Genomic DNA, 13,683 nt, shown 5'->3' with positions numbered 1-13,683 from the left:
CCCCAGCCCCCAGGATGGCATGAGACCCAGTGCTCTGGGAACGGGCTCATGTTGCTGGGTGTGGAGCCTGCCCCTGGTTCAGGCCGGGGCCTTCTGGTTCTGAGCAGCGCTTTCCTGCCCCCCCCCCCCCCCCCCCCGCTCCTCCAGAACTGCCACGATGCATATAGGTAGCATCTCTGGTGGACTGGTGTGTAGACTGGCGGTTGAAAAACACTGGGTTAAGGGATTTGCTCAAGGTCACATGAGCATCTAGTGAAAGAATTTGCACTAAAACCTTGGCCCCTACTCCTAGTCAAATGGAGGACTCCTGTGTCTATTTTCCCTTGTTAAGAAAAGGGGATCATTTACTGTTCAGATTCAGTTAGAAATGAAGAACAAGAGAGTTTTAAATAAGTAGGGAACTCAGATGACTAAAACCAGGTTCGAGTATTAGTCCTTTGTCTTTGAGGGAAGAAGCTGTAGGAGAACACGAGCAATTTATTTCATTCTTCCCTCTGTGGGTCAGCTGTGAGCCTTTCAAGTTGTGTTGTATCCTTTTGAGATCTAACACATCTAACAGCACCCTTTCATTATACAGTTGGGAACACAAGCTAAAGGGAAATGTCTTAACCCAAGACTGAATTTAAAATGTTCTCTGGGTCCTGATGGACCCATAGAGGAAGAGCATCACAAAAGCTCAGTATCCAAAACAGGATTGTTTATTCCTATTTAACAAGTATTTATATACTGTTACTTTATGCCTGGACCTATTTTAAGGGCTTTATAATTATTAACTCATTAATCCTCATGATAATCCTAGAAGATGCCTGTCAACTAAAGTCGACTCCGAGAGCCCGTCAGGACATGCATCCTAAATCCTGTTGTGTTGAAAGGGTTAGCACAGCATATTCGCCCAGCAGATTCAAAGATGATATCCCATCGTGACATAGAAATAGCTTGGGGGTGGGGGTGGGAAATATAAAGTTCATACAAATATATGTTAGTTTCCCTCAAATGCTATAACAACTGATCACATGCTTGGTAGTTTAAAACAAACTTATCCTCCCACTTTTGGAGGTGAGAAGTAGTCAGTTTCATAGAAATTTCATGCCTGTCCCTGAGCATTAACCACCCTGGTATTGTATGAAGATTATAGACCCAATGATCTTAGTCGAATTCGCTTATGCTCAGTGATTTCTGCCTTAGTGGTCCCTGAAATAATTCTCCTATTTGCATTGGTCCCCAAATATAAAGAAGCTGAAAACCACTTAACCACTCTAAGCTTGTTTCTTCATATAAGACTGTAATTTTAAAAATACTTTAAATACATTTTAGTCAGTTTTTTGTCTTGTAAATATCTAAAAATATTCTTTCTTTGGCTCATATATACACTATGATGTTTTCCTCCAAAGTTAGCTCAAAGGGCTCCAACACTCTGATAGAAAATCTTTAAACAAAAGACCACTTGTCCATTTCTCATGTGCCTTATTCATGTCTGTACAGTGCTCTCACAAATTGAGTACTTCTGGCTCTTGGCTATGTTGAAAACTGAAGAGCCACCAGTGGCCTCTGTCATGTAGCCACTGTGTGACCCACGTCTGTGACAATGAGGCACGTTTTCTAGGATGGCTGAGGGCATGGTGCTTTTCAGTAGAAAATAGGGATAACTAAAAGGGATTTGAATTTTATACCTTCAAGTGAATTTTCATATAAATACTTTTGTTGATAAGACCACATCTCAGTTTGGGGGGCAGGAGAGGGTTGGCCTGGAAGACACAGATTATTCTAGGAACAAGCACCACCACTACCTTCTAACTTCCCAGTATCACTGAGCAGCTCTGCTTCTCAGAAACATATATGTATTTAAACTTTTTTTTTAAGTCAGGGCAAAATTTAAGAATTATAAAGTATAGGTGGTGGGTATGTGTTTTCATTGTACAACTTTTTTGTATCTCTGAAAATTTTCCTAAACTGTTGAGAATGTAGAGCCCCTGACAGTACAAGGAGAAGAAGAGCCGCTGGGGTGGGCAGTGCAAGAACTGGTCACTTTTTTCAAGTGGCCCTACTGGCCAGTGGGAGGCAGCCTCTCCGCCTCCTTCCTGGTCTCACCCTTTCTTTTCTTGCTCTAAGGAGTGATGGAGTAAATAATACACTGAATGGAGTCTAAGATCAGAGCTGGACCAGATGAGCTTCCTCCACCAGACATGCCATGGCCGAGCTAACTACTGCTCATGGCACCTCACTGCCACCAAGGGGCATCTAACACTTGCTTTTTTTAAAAAAAGATTAACAAATGCCTTTATAGTGATCAAGAAAGACTGGAGATGTATGGAATATGCATTTATAACTCACTTATCTGAGTTAAAGATCAAAGATTTAAAAGTTATGATCAGTATATTACGTCTTTTTTTTTTTTTTTTTTTTGAGGTGGGGAGGCAGAGACAGACTCCTGCATGTGCCCTGACTGGAATCCACCCAGCAAGCCCCATACCAGGCGATGCTCTGCCTGTCTGGGCTGCTGCTCTGTAGCCAAGCTATTTTAGCGCCTGAGGTGAGGCCATGGAGCCATCCTCAGCACCCAGAGTCAACTGGCTTGAACCATTCAAGCCATGGCTGCGGGAAGGGGAAAGAAGGAAAAAGAGAGAGAGAGAGAGAGAGAGAGAGTGAGAGAGAGAGCAGGGGAGGGGTGGAGAATCAGATGGTTGCTTCTCCTGTGTGCCCTGACTGGGACTTGAACCCAGGACTTCCACATGCCAGGCTGGCACTCTACTGCTGAGCCAACTGGCCAGGGCCTACTCCTTGTTTTTCAGTTGACCTTTTCCTTTTGGTTGAATGCCTCTGAACCATGTTTTCTCCCTTGAACCTTAACATTTACAGGCTCCATCTGGTGACCAACATCCTGTGGCTGTTCTGTGATATCTCGATTGGTTTTGTTTTCATTTTGGATGCTTCTCTTTAACTCTGTTGGTTTCATTATCCTTGGGATAAATTACTTCCCAAGAGGCCCTCCATAACCTGACCTTCAGGTGACTTACTAGCATCGCTGTGAAAACTCCCATGGTCCACACTCCCTGGCTTTCTGCCCTCTGGGGTTGCCAGTGCATTGCTGTTCTACCAGGGGTGCTGGGAATCTCCCTTCCTTCCCTTTTCTCAACTTCTCAGCCTGGAATAGGTGTTCGTACTCTGTGCTTCCCTAGGACCCTCTGCTTCCCCTTCAAAGCACTTATCACATTGTACTGCAATTAACTCCTCATATTTCTAAATTCATCACTGCTCAGGGGCGTGTCTTATTCCCACTGTGTCCACAGTTTCTGACACACACAGAGCAGGTGCTTAGTAGTATCTCTTCAATGAATAAATGAATAATGAGTGAAACAGGGAGAGAGACAGGGGGAAAGGTAATGTTTATTTAAGAACAGCTTCATTGAGATAGAATTTCCCCTTATAAAGTGTACAATTCAATTTTTAGTTATTTGTTTCTGGATCAGCCAATTTGACAGGTAACTTAGTTAAAGGGAAGATGCAGAATTGTAACTTTATAAAAGCTCTGTTTATTCTGACTTTATTGAGAAAAGTGTTCCTACAGTAATAATACAAAATATTATTTTAAAGGTATTATTTAAAGCCAGTAACTTAACATTTAAATTAAAAGCTATAAGCATGCCACAGGAATGAAACAGATTTTTATGTGTGACTCATGAATGCACGTTCCTCTCTTAATTTAAATGCTTACCTGAAGTGGTCTATAAGGTAGAAATTTTCACTTACTGCAGATGTCAGTCCCCATAGTGTTTGTGTGAGATTTTCTGTATGTGTCTGTATCTATGTGTGGTTTACCTCTTTCCTGCATGTGGGGCTGTGGGATGACGGGTAGTAGGGTTGGGGTTTCCAATGCCATAACCATAACAACTTTTTCTGGAAGTACATCCAAATCTTTGCTTCATTTTATTCAACAGAAAAATTGAGGAGCTTGGTTGTATTTGTATCCTCTCCTTTTCAGATGCAGCTGGTCATGCCACACACAGTAAAGAATAAAACTCTGGATTTGGAATGGCACATTCTGCTGAAATCAAATCAACAATACTTATTAGGGCAGGCCCTGCACTGTAGGAGACAGAGTAACCTCAGTCATGGTTGCTCCTGGCACCAGACTTTAACCAGTTAAGGGGAGTCAGGCACAAGCACATGGAATTTCAGTATGAAACAGGAACAGGTATAAACATAATGGAGGATAAAGGTTTCAGATGGCTGTTAAAGGAAGGTCACCTTATTTCCCTAACCAGAAACCATATGGGGGCAAAGTGTCTGCCACCGGACTGTCTCAGGAGACCCAGCACACACGACCACTGCTGGGCTGGCCCTGGGCCTGGTGTTGGACACTGGGTGGTTGACGAAGGAGCGAGCACTACAGACTTGAGTTTTGAGAAAGTCTTCATACCACTGAGAAGCAAAGATGGCTGTATTTGAGAAAAGGCCACTCCAGGCCCAGGGAGAGCACAGACCCATGTTTGAGATGAGGAGACTAGCGGAGAACATGGGCAGGGACAGATCTGTGGAGAAGAAATTAGGACCAGATTATAGAGGACGATGTGAAAGCTTAAAGAAAATGAAAGGACATTGCTCAGGAAGAGACTAGAAGCTCCTGTGTCGGCAACAGAAATGATGAGAGGTCTGGAGGGCCACCAAAGTGGTGCCCCACGAGGACTTATGTGGCACCAGTAAGAGCTGAAGGCCAGTGAGGGAGGTGTCACTTTGAAGCAGATGATAAGGGCTGAGCTGGGCTCTGTGCTATATCTGACAAGGGACATTTCCAGAAAAAAGCTATCAGGAAAGGATTCTGCATGGAGGTGGATTGGGGCAACAGGAGTGGAGGACTGTGTTTTAGGGGAAGTGGAGAAGGTCTGGAGCCGCATCTACAAGGACCATGTGATGGGCAAGGAAAGAGTGACCAAGGATGCCTTCCTTCCCAGGGACCCCGGTCGGTCGCAGCCCACTTTGTTCTGTTTCTATGCTCCCCGCACCCCCAGCCCACCTCCCGGCCAGCGTCCACACCAGAATCCTACATCCTGACAAAGACTGCTGTGACCCAGAAGTTTGACTTGGACAGACAGGATGGATGGAGGATGCCTATGGGAAGCTGGGCACGCTCAGAGCCAGCAGGGAGGAAAGGAGGCAGGGAGACACCAGCCAGGGAAGCTCCAACGTGAAGAAGGAAGCACTAGGAGTTTGTGACAGCCTCGGTTCTCAGCCAAGTGAGCGCAGACACAGGAGTACGGAGCATGGGGAGGATTTCAGAACAACTGCTTTCGGGACGTTTGCTAGGAGGTTCCCTAAAGTTGACCACAGAACAGAGGGCCAGCTGGGGTTCTGTACCTATGCAGGGATGGCCAGTGCAAGCAACTCTCACCATGATTTACAGAGAAAACAGATGGTGAGACTCACATGAACAGCACTAACAAGTATGTCTGATAGATGGGCAAGAAACTGATGGATTTCAAGGGACTAATGGAGATTAGCTCAATAGCTGCCTGTAGGTTGCAGGTGTGGTTAAAAGAGCGGTGAGGCTGGTCAGAAGTAGAAATTAGAGGTCATAGGAGTAGACGTAAAAATGGCAGCAAAAAGCAGGAATAGTGTGAGGGAGGGAGAAGAACTGTTGGAAAGGGTAGAAGTTGTGAATGGGACAGGCTTCAGAGTCTGAGAACCTCATAGGGGTGAGTTGAAGTGGAGGTATTAAGAGAAATTGTAAGATTAGGCCTCTAGATGCAAGAAACACATAGATGTCACTGAGGATGACAAAAATGAAGGACCCTGAGAGACATGTACTAATGTCCTAGAGGCAATCAGAGCCAGGGGATGGTTATATAAGGGCCCTATTTATTTACAATGACATCTGTCTAATTGGGGAAGGATACCTGTCTGAATGCAGGAACACCAAGGTGCTTGTGTACCTTTTCAGAAGTCTTGAGATTTATAGATGACACAGTCACTTCCAATATCCCACTCCATCCTCCTGAAGAAGTAGACCATGGTGCTCTCCAGCAGTAGGCCACTCATGATGGCCACAAAGGAGAGCTTCCGGCTGGTGTTCAGTGTCACTAGAGAAGAAAAGGCAACAAATAAGCTCTCCAGAGTTTAATTACATGGTACTGTAATTATTAAATAATATGTAAATTATGTGGAATGAATGGAATTGTTCTGTAAAGCTGTTTTTAGAAAACCTCTCTTTGTTCTTATTAATCTATGCTGCTACCTATACTTCCACTTTCTCAACTTTTTTTGAGAGAACCAAAGATTTTGCTTATAACAAAGACACTTCTGAAATCAAGACTGATTCCCATTCATATCAAAGGGAAAACAGAGATTCTAAGGTCATAAAGAGAATAGCAGAAAAAAATTGATACTCTCAGTTTTACAGATGACAAGATGATGAGCTTTATGATAAAAAGTCTCAGGTAATAGTTCATTTAATAGCACTTCTCACAATGTGTAGGAAAATGAAGATTCACAGGGTGGCTTATCTCTATAGCAGGAATTGTCCTGGCTTGCCAACTGCCCAACCACATAAATTTGGACAAATCATCATAAAATGGAGGTAATAAAGTCTACCCTGCTAACTTCACAGGAGAGAGACAATGCATATAAAAACATTTTGAAAACAAAATAGTCTGTGGTTAAATTGAACACATATTAAATACGCCATGTACAAAGCACTATAGAAATGTTAGGCACTGTCATATTCTATAAAGATTTCCAGACTCTGGCCAATTGACTCAGTGGATTGAACATTGGCCTGGCATATGGACATCCTGGGTTAGATTTCCAGTCAGGGCATACAAGAGTAGTGACCATCCGCTTCTCTCCCCTGCCTTCTCCCTCTTCTCCCCCTCTTTCCTTCCATAGGCAGTGGCTTGACTGGTTCAAGCGTGGCCCTGGGCGCTAAGGATGATTTGGCTGCTCCTTGCATGTCAGCCTCAGGCACTAAAAATAGCTCAGCTGATTTCAGCATTGGCCCGGATGGGGGTTACTGGGCAGATCCTGGTAAGGGCACATGCAGGAATCTATCACCCCTCCTTTTACTTAAAAAAAGAAAAAGAAAAAAAAAGATTTCCAGTGTTTAATGGATTACATAAAAACTGTGATCTAGAAATAAGGCTATCAGCTTTTGTATGTGCAGAAAGCTGAGAGGACAGAATAAAACCCAAACATACCTCTTATTGCCTGAAAGTTTGATGTAAGGACAAATACTTTAATGAGTCTCAGGCACAGCGGTGTGTACTCGTGCTCCCAGATAACAGCGGGGATCAGCAAGAGCTTCCCGTAGCTAGATAACAACAATGCTTTCAGCAGCAAAATGAAGTCGGGTTTCTTTTTCCTTGTGATGGGTCGTTCTACCCATAGAAAGGTAAAAATGCCAATAAAAAAGGCAACTTGTTCTAAGAAGGAAATGGGAAACAAAAACATGAATTCCCAATACAAAAACCCCATATCTCCAATAAAACAAATAAGCCACAACCCCCAAATATAACATTATCTGACTTCATTAAGAAGTGCTTTATCAAGATTATTTTTTTCTCCTTTCCTTTTTTTTTTTTATGTCAAATCCTGCGGGTGTGATTTCAGAAATATATTTCAACAATTCTTTCACACAGTATTTCATCATTCACTGAAAAAAAAAAGGAAACTCCATCAGAGATATCATCAATTTTCTGAAGTTCCTTCTTGGAAGTAAGATTCTATCTGACCATCGTAAAGTGCTGGAGATCTTCACAAAAAGAATAAACAGAAGAGGGTCTGGCTGGGTGATTCAGTGGCTAAAGCATCAACCCAGTGTGCCAGAGGTCATGGGTTCAACCCCAGATCAGAGCATATACAAGAAGCAATCAATGAGTACAGAAGTAAATGGAAGTAAGTGAAACAATGAGTTGATGCTTCTCTTTCTCTCTCTTCCCACCCCTTCCTCTCTTGAATCAATCGAAAAATTAAAAAAAAAAAAAGAATAAACAGAAGAATGGAGGGTTTTAAATCTGAATAATGGGCTCGTCTTAAGATACATAGGAAGACTTTTTTCTTTCATTCTTCCATTATTTATTGAGTGCCCATTATACAAAATTGTGAATGCTCTGTGACCTACATTAAAAATGTCTCTTCCTGATTTCAACAAACTTTGAGTGCAAATTTTTTATCCTTTCAGAAAGTATTCATAAGCAGAGTTCATAAAGCAGTTTATCTTTAGAAATTTTAAGAGGCTTTGTTTTTTTTTTTTTTTTGTTTTTTTTACAGAGGCAGAGATAGACAGGGACAGACAGGAACGGAGAGAGATGAGAAGCATCAATCATTAGTTTCTCGTTGCACATTGCGACTTCTTAGTGTTCATTGATTGCTTTCTCATATGTGCCTTGACCGTAGGCCTTCAGCAGACCGAGTAACCCCTTGCTGGAGCCAGCGACCTTGGGTTCAAGCTGGTGAGCTTTTTGCTCAAACCAGATGAGCCCGCGCTCAGCTGGTGACCTTGGGGTCTCGACCCTAGATCCTTCTGCATCCCAGTCCGATCCTCTATCTACTGCGCCATCGCCTGGTCAGGCGAGGCTTTGTTTTAAAGCTTAAAATTATATTAGTTTCAGCTTAGGTGATGTGTTCAAGTATATTTTTGTGTACATTTGGGATTTTTCAGCATATTAGATGAATTTTAAAACTATGGGGGTGAGCCCTGGCCGGTTGGCTCAGCAGTGGAACGTCGGCCTGGCGTGCGGGGGACCCGGGTTCGGTTCCCGGCCAGGGCACATAGGAGAGGCGCCCATTTGCTTCTCCACCCCCCCCCCCTTCCTCTCTGTCTCTCTCTTCCCCTCCCGCAGCCGAGGCTCCATTAGAGCGGGGATGGCCTGGGCGCTGGGGATGGCTCCTTGGCCTGTGCCCCGGGCGCTGGAGTGGCTCTGCTCCCGGCGGGGCGGAGCATCGCCCCCTGGTGGGTGGGGCGACGTGTTGCCCCTGGTGGGCGTGCCGGGTGGATCCCGGTAGGGCACATGCGGGAGTCTGTCTGGCTGTCTCTCCCCGTTTCCAGCTTCAAAAAAATACAAAGAAAAAAAAAAACTATGGGGCTGAATGAGAGGACTAAGGGAGTGAGGGCAGATAGAGAAGAGGATAAAAGAGGGCAGACGGTCCAGAAATGACATTGGAGTGGATTATAATGTTTCACGATAAAGAATTCTAGAAGCAGAGAAGCATGGAAACCTGTAAGTAATTAAACAGTCACAGAAATGAATGCAACACTTCTGACCTAAGTTATGAATTCAAATCTGAAGAATAGCATGCTATTCCAGATCTTAAAAGAATTTTGGATAGTAGTCAATTTCCCTGTATGCAGCCAAATAAGTTTTCCCTTAATACATTGCATTAGGACAACACATTGGCTAATATCTGGTAATTATCAATCTGTTTTAATAAAGATGAGGCCCAGGTCATTTTCAAATTGGAAAATTAGAACTTAAATTTAGGGATTTATCAACAATATTATGTCTCAAAATATTTTATGAAACTAATCTGATAATATCCATCAGATGGATAAAGACCATTTAATCTGATGGTATTTCAATACCACATGTGTGGGAACAAAAAAGAAAGCAAATAATTTGACAAATTCACTTAGCAGGTTAGTAGTAGAACTGAAAGTTAAGTCTCAAGTCTTAGATTAACTAGCTTCTCTTACCATACACCTTATTTTTAGTTATAAGAGCAAGTACTAGTTAACTAAGAACAGAAAGCATGGCTTGTTCCTACCTAGAGAAGCAATTGCAAACATTCTATAGAAATCCCACTCCTTAGCATATCTGATAAAGTCATCAGGATCGGTGTTCTGGCTTGAATCTTGAAGCTGCCACCACCTCAGGTATGCTTCACAGAGCAAACAAAATATGCAGAGTTTTCCATGCATCTGGTAGTCAAAAAAGACACTGCCATTCAATTAAGTAAAAGAGTACTTAATTGTACTTAATACCAATAGGTACAGACATAGTATGTATTTGAGGGTTTGAAAAATGCCGTATCTAGTAGCTTTTCAAATTCAGAACTGCCCATTTAGGTGTGCACTTGTATTCAATCTATCAACCAGTGGTTCTCAATTAGCAATGGGGAGATTTTTCAAAACACCAATGTCTAGGCCCCAATCTTGATTAAGGGTCTTTGGAAGACATTCTGATATGCATACTTTGAAACCGTTCTTGAGGGAGGGGGAACCTGAATGTGAACCCCTAGCTAAGAATAACAACTTTAAATAGTAGTTCAGCCTCCATTAAAATTTCAACATTTGTCCTATAGACAGAATCAAGCACGAAATTTATGTGCCTTATGGGTAGGTGAAAGTAGCAAAAGAGAAAAGATTTAATCTGAAGGTTCCATGATACTGCATGAGAAACTATTAGTTGGAACATGAATTTAAAAAAAAATGCCTATAGGCCTTGGCCAGTGCCCAGTGGATAAAGTGTCATTCTGGCATTCGGAGATCATGGGTTCGATCCCTGGTCAGGGCACATATGAGAAGCAATCACTGAGTACACAACTAAATGGTACAACTAAGTGGAACAGCCAGGAGTTGATGCTTCTCTTTCTCTTCATTCCTCTCTCTCTTCCCCTTCCTCCCTCTCTCTCTCTCTCTCTCTTTCTCCCCCCCTCCTTCCTCTCTATCAATCAATGGAAACGTTAAAAAAATGTCTCTAAGCTGGATGAGTATAATTAATAATATATTCAAAGACAGCAAGTAAAAGGTACAAATCAGCTGGAAATTCTAAAGGGTGTGAAATTTTAGCGAAAACAAAATACTAGGCAACAAGAATTGTTTTTTTTTTCCTTTTTCTCCTAAGGGTTGAACTTTATCGATACAAAGTAGAAACAGGTGTGCAGACCCACCGCAGTCCAGGGACAGTCATTGGTGGAGCTCAGCGGGCACATTGGTTTTGGCTGCACCGTGGAATCACCTGGGAGGTTTGAGAAATACTGACACTAGGATTCCATTCCCAAAGATTCTGATTTCTGTGGTTTGGGTTGTGGCTTTGACTTGGAAGGATTAACCAGTGCCCCCTCCCTCCCTTCCAGGAGATCTCAATGTGTAGCAAAGTTTGAGAATCAATGCTGTAGTAATTCAGTTTAAAAACTGCCCTGATTATTTAACTTGGGGGAGGGACCCAGGAATAAATAAATGTCACTATTGCTGTCCATGTTATCCCAAACTTAGAGTTGCCAGATTTAGCAAGTAAAAATACAGGACACCAGTTAAATATGAATTTCAGATAAACAACAGATACACACACCTACACACATACACACACATATATTTTGTATATGTGTGCTCCATGGGACATACACTAAAAATTACTTGTTTATATGATCTTCAAATTTAATTGGATGTCCTGTATTTTACTTGTCAGTCCAACCCAAACTATTAAAGAATTCACAATTCAAAACACTAACTATGTATGTTGAAAAATCCAACTTTATAAATTAGGACTTCTCTGATTAAGTTCAACGTTGTTATTCACCTCATGCATTCCCCAAGAGCAGAGTACAAAATGCAATAAATTACATTTTCAGATATTTTTATTTTAATGTTAATGTATTTCTTACAGGTGTATTCTCTCCCTACCAGGATATTTGATGTCTGTTTCAACAGGTAACCAACTAAAAGGCAATCCGGATTATGGCTTGTCAGTTTCCTACCAGTGATCATTAAATATTCACTAAACACTGCGTATTAAAAAAGAAACAAAACTTATTGCTTATTTCTAAAAACTTCCACACATTGTCAAGTAAAAAACCCACCCTCAATAGGATTTTTAAAATAAAATGTTCTTTAATTTGATTCAAAATTACTGTAATTCATTTAATATGCAAAAGTATCAAGTAAATTTAGAAAATAAAAAAATTATCACCACTTACATTTATTTTAGTATTGAAAAGAATATGCCTGTAGGCCTGGGCTTTGCATAAAATAGCATTAATCAAAATTATAACAGGATCATATTCGATATATTTGTCTACAGGTTTGTGGCAGGATTTCTGAAATAATGCAAAATAATATTAGAACAAGCAAATTCATACATTCTGAAATCTTAAGGGTTTCAAAACAGCAGAGTACCTTGTATCACAGTAAGGCCATATCAGCATTTATTTAAATAAACTTCCATTGAGATATAAACCAGGGGTCCTCAAACTTTTTACACAGGGGGCTTCACTGTCCCTCAGACCATTGGGAGGGCCAGACTATAAAAATAACTATGAACAAATCCCTATGCACACTGCACACATCTTATTTTAAAGTAAAAAAACAGCCCTGGCCGGTTGGCTCAGTGGTAGAGCGTCGGCCTGGTGTGCAGGAGTCCTGGGTTCGATTCCTGGCCAGGGCACACAGGAGAAGCGCCCATCTGCTTCTCTACCCCTCCCCCTCTCCTTCCTCTGTCTCTCTCTTCCCCTCCCGCAGCCAAGGCTCCATTGGAGCAAAGTTGGCCTGGGCGCTGAGGATGGCTCCATGGCCTCTGCCTCAGGCACTAGAATGGCTCTGGTTGCAACAGAGCAACGCCCCAAGATGGGCAGAGCATCACCCCCTGGTGGGCGTGCCGGGTGGATCCTGGTTGGGCGCATGCGAGAGTCTGTCTGACTGCCTTCCCTTTCCAACATCAGAAAAATACAAAAAAAAAAAAAGTAAAAGCAAAATGGGAACAAATACAATATTTAAAATAAAGAACAAGTAAATTTAAATCAGCAAACTGACCAGTATTTCAATGGGAACTATGGGCCTGCTTTTGGCTAATGAGATGGTCAATGTCCAGTTCCATGTTTGTCACTGCTAGCCGTAACAAGTGATACGACACGCTTCCGGAGCTGTGACCCGTGCATTCCGCGTCACCGGAAGTAGTACTACATGTGAGTGACACCGCGCTTTGCTGCACCACCACATACAGTACTCACTGACCACCAATGAAAGAAGTGCCCCTTCTGGAAGCGCAGCGCGGCCGGATAAATGGCCTCAGGGGGCCGCAGTTTGGGGAACCCTGATATAAACTGTTCATCAATACAAGACATAGTTTCAAACCGGACTAAATATAATTTTCTGGGATAGAATATTAATCTTTTAATCTCATATTTAAGAAGCTAAAAAGATTATTTGATTTAAAGACTGATTTTAGCATAAAAGAATCCCAGAAAATTCTACATTCAATTTGTAGGAATGGCTATGAGTTTATAATCTACTTTAATTGATAAATTAAACAGCCTGTTGGCCAGATGACCCCCAACTTCGTGGTTCTTGAAAAGTGATTTGGAGAAAAGGATTCAGAAAAGTAATCCTGCACCCAGAGCTTCTGAGAGCTACAAGTGGGTAAAGAATAGGGCACAGTGCCAACATTCCAGGGCTGCAGGTACCGGGAGAAGGCTGTTTTTCCTTCCGGGAAAGTTAAGAGTATGTCTCTGCTACAGTAGTAACAGAGAATGCCAGGCTGTGTGAGAGGAGCTGGGTTATGCAGCCTGGTTCCAGGTTATCCAAATCAAGGCTTCCTGGGCTCTCAGCAATTCCCATTAAATGTAGGGGGGTTTTTTTGGACATGTAATTACAATGCTGTCAAATCCCAACACTATTAGAACATATAAAATGTACGTGTATAGGAACAAACTCATTAGAAATGAACTTGAAACAGTATTAGTTACAAAGGTACATCAATA

General features: G+C 42.1%; 2 protein-coding genes across 7 annotated transcripts in view; one reads left to right on the top strand and one right to left on the bottom strand.

Annotated features, from left to right (window-relative positions):
• The window catches only part of TTC13 (tetratricopeptide repeat domain 13), a 127,058-nt gene that overhangs the window by 24,553 nt on the left and 88,822 nt on the right, over positions 1 to 13,683 (top strand). The gene's annotated exons all lie outside the window — the stretch shown is intronic.
• The window catches only part of ARV1 (ARV1 homolog, fatty acid homeostasis modulator), a 34,324-nt gene that overhangs the window by 15,405 nt on the left and 5,236 nt on the right, over positions 1 to 13,683 (bottom strand). For 2 of the 6 annotated variants that reach the window (XM_066235925.1, XM_066235948.1), the window contains exons 2-6: positions 11,905 to 12,024; positions 9,754 to 9,907; positions 7,188 to 7,412; positions 5,928 to 6,074; positions 3,367 to 4,039 (exon numbers count right to left, since the gene is read on the bottom strand). In XM_066235925.1, the coding sequence (XP_066092022.1) occupies positions 5,932 to 6,074; positions 7,188 to 7,412; positions 9,754 to 9,907; positions 11,905 to 12,024 (642 nt within the window). In that variant the 3' untranslated portion in view covers positions 3,367 to 4,039; positions 5,928 to 5,931. Of the gene's footprint in view, positions 1 to 3,366; positions 4,043 to 5,927; positions 6,075 to 7,187; positions 7,413 to 9,753; positions 9,908 to 11,904; positions 12,025 to 13,683 lie in introns of those variants that run through there. The other 4 variants (XM_066235957.1, XM_066235964.1, XM_066235931.1 and 1 more) reach the window with 3 other exon arrangements.

This window comes from Saccopteryx bilineata, chromosome 1, assembly GCF_036850765.1.
Source record: "Saccopteryx bilineata isolate mSacBil1 chromosome 1, mSacBil1_pri_phased_curated, whole genome shotgun sequence".
NCBI lineage: Eukaryota > Metazoa > Chordata > Mammalia > Chiroptera > Emballonuridae > Saccopteryx > Saccopteryx bilineata.
This window is presented reverse-complemented; position numbering and strand designations above follow the sequence as displayed.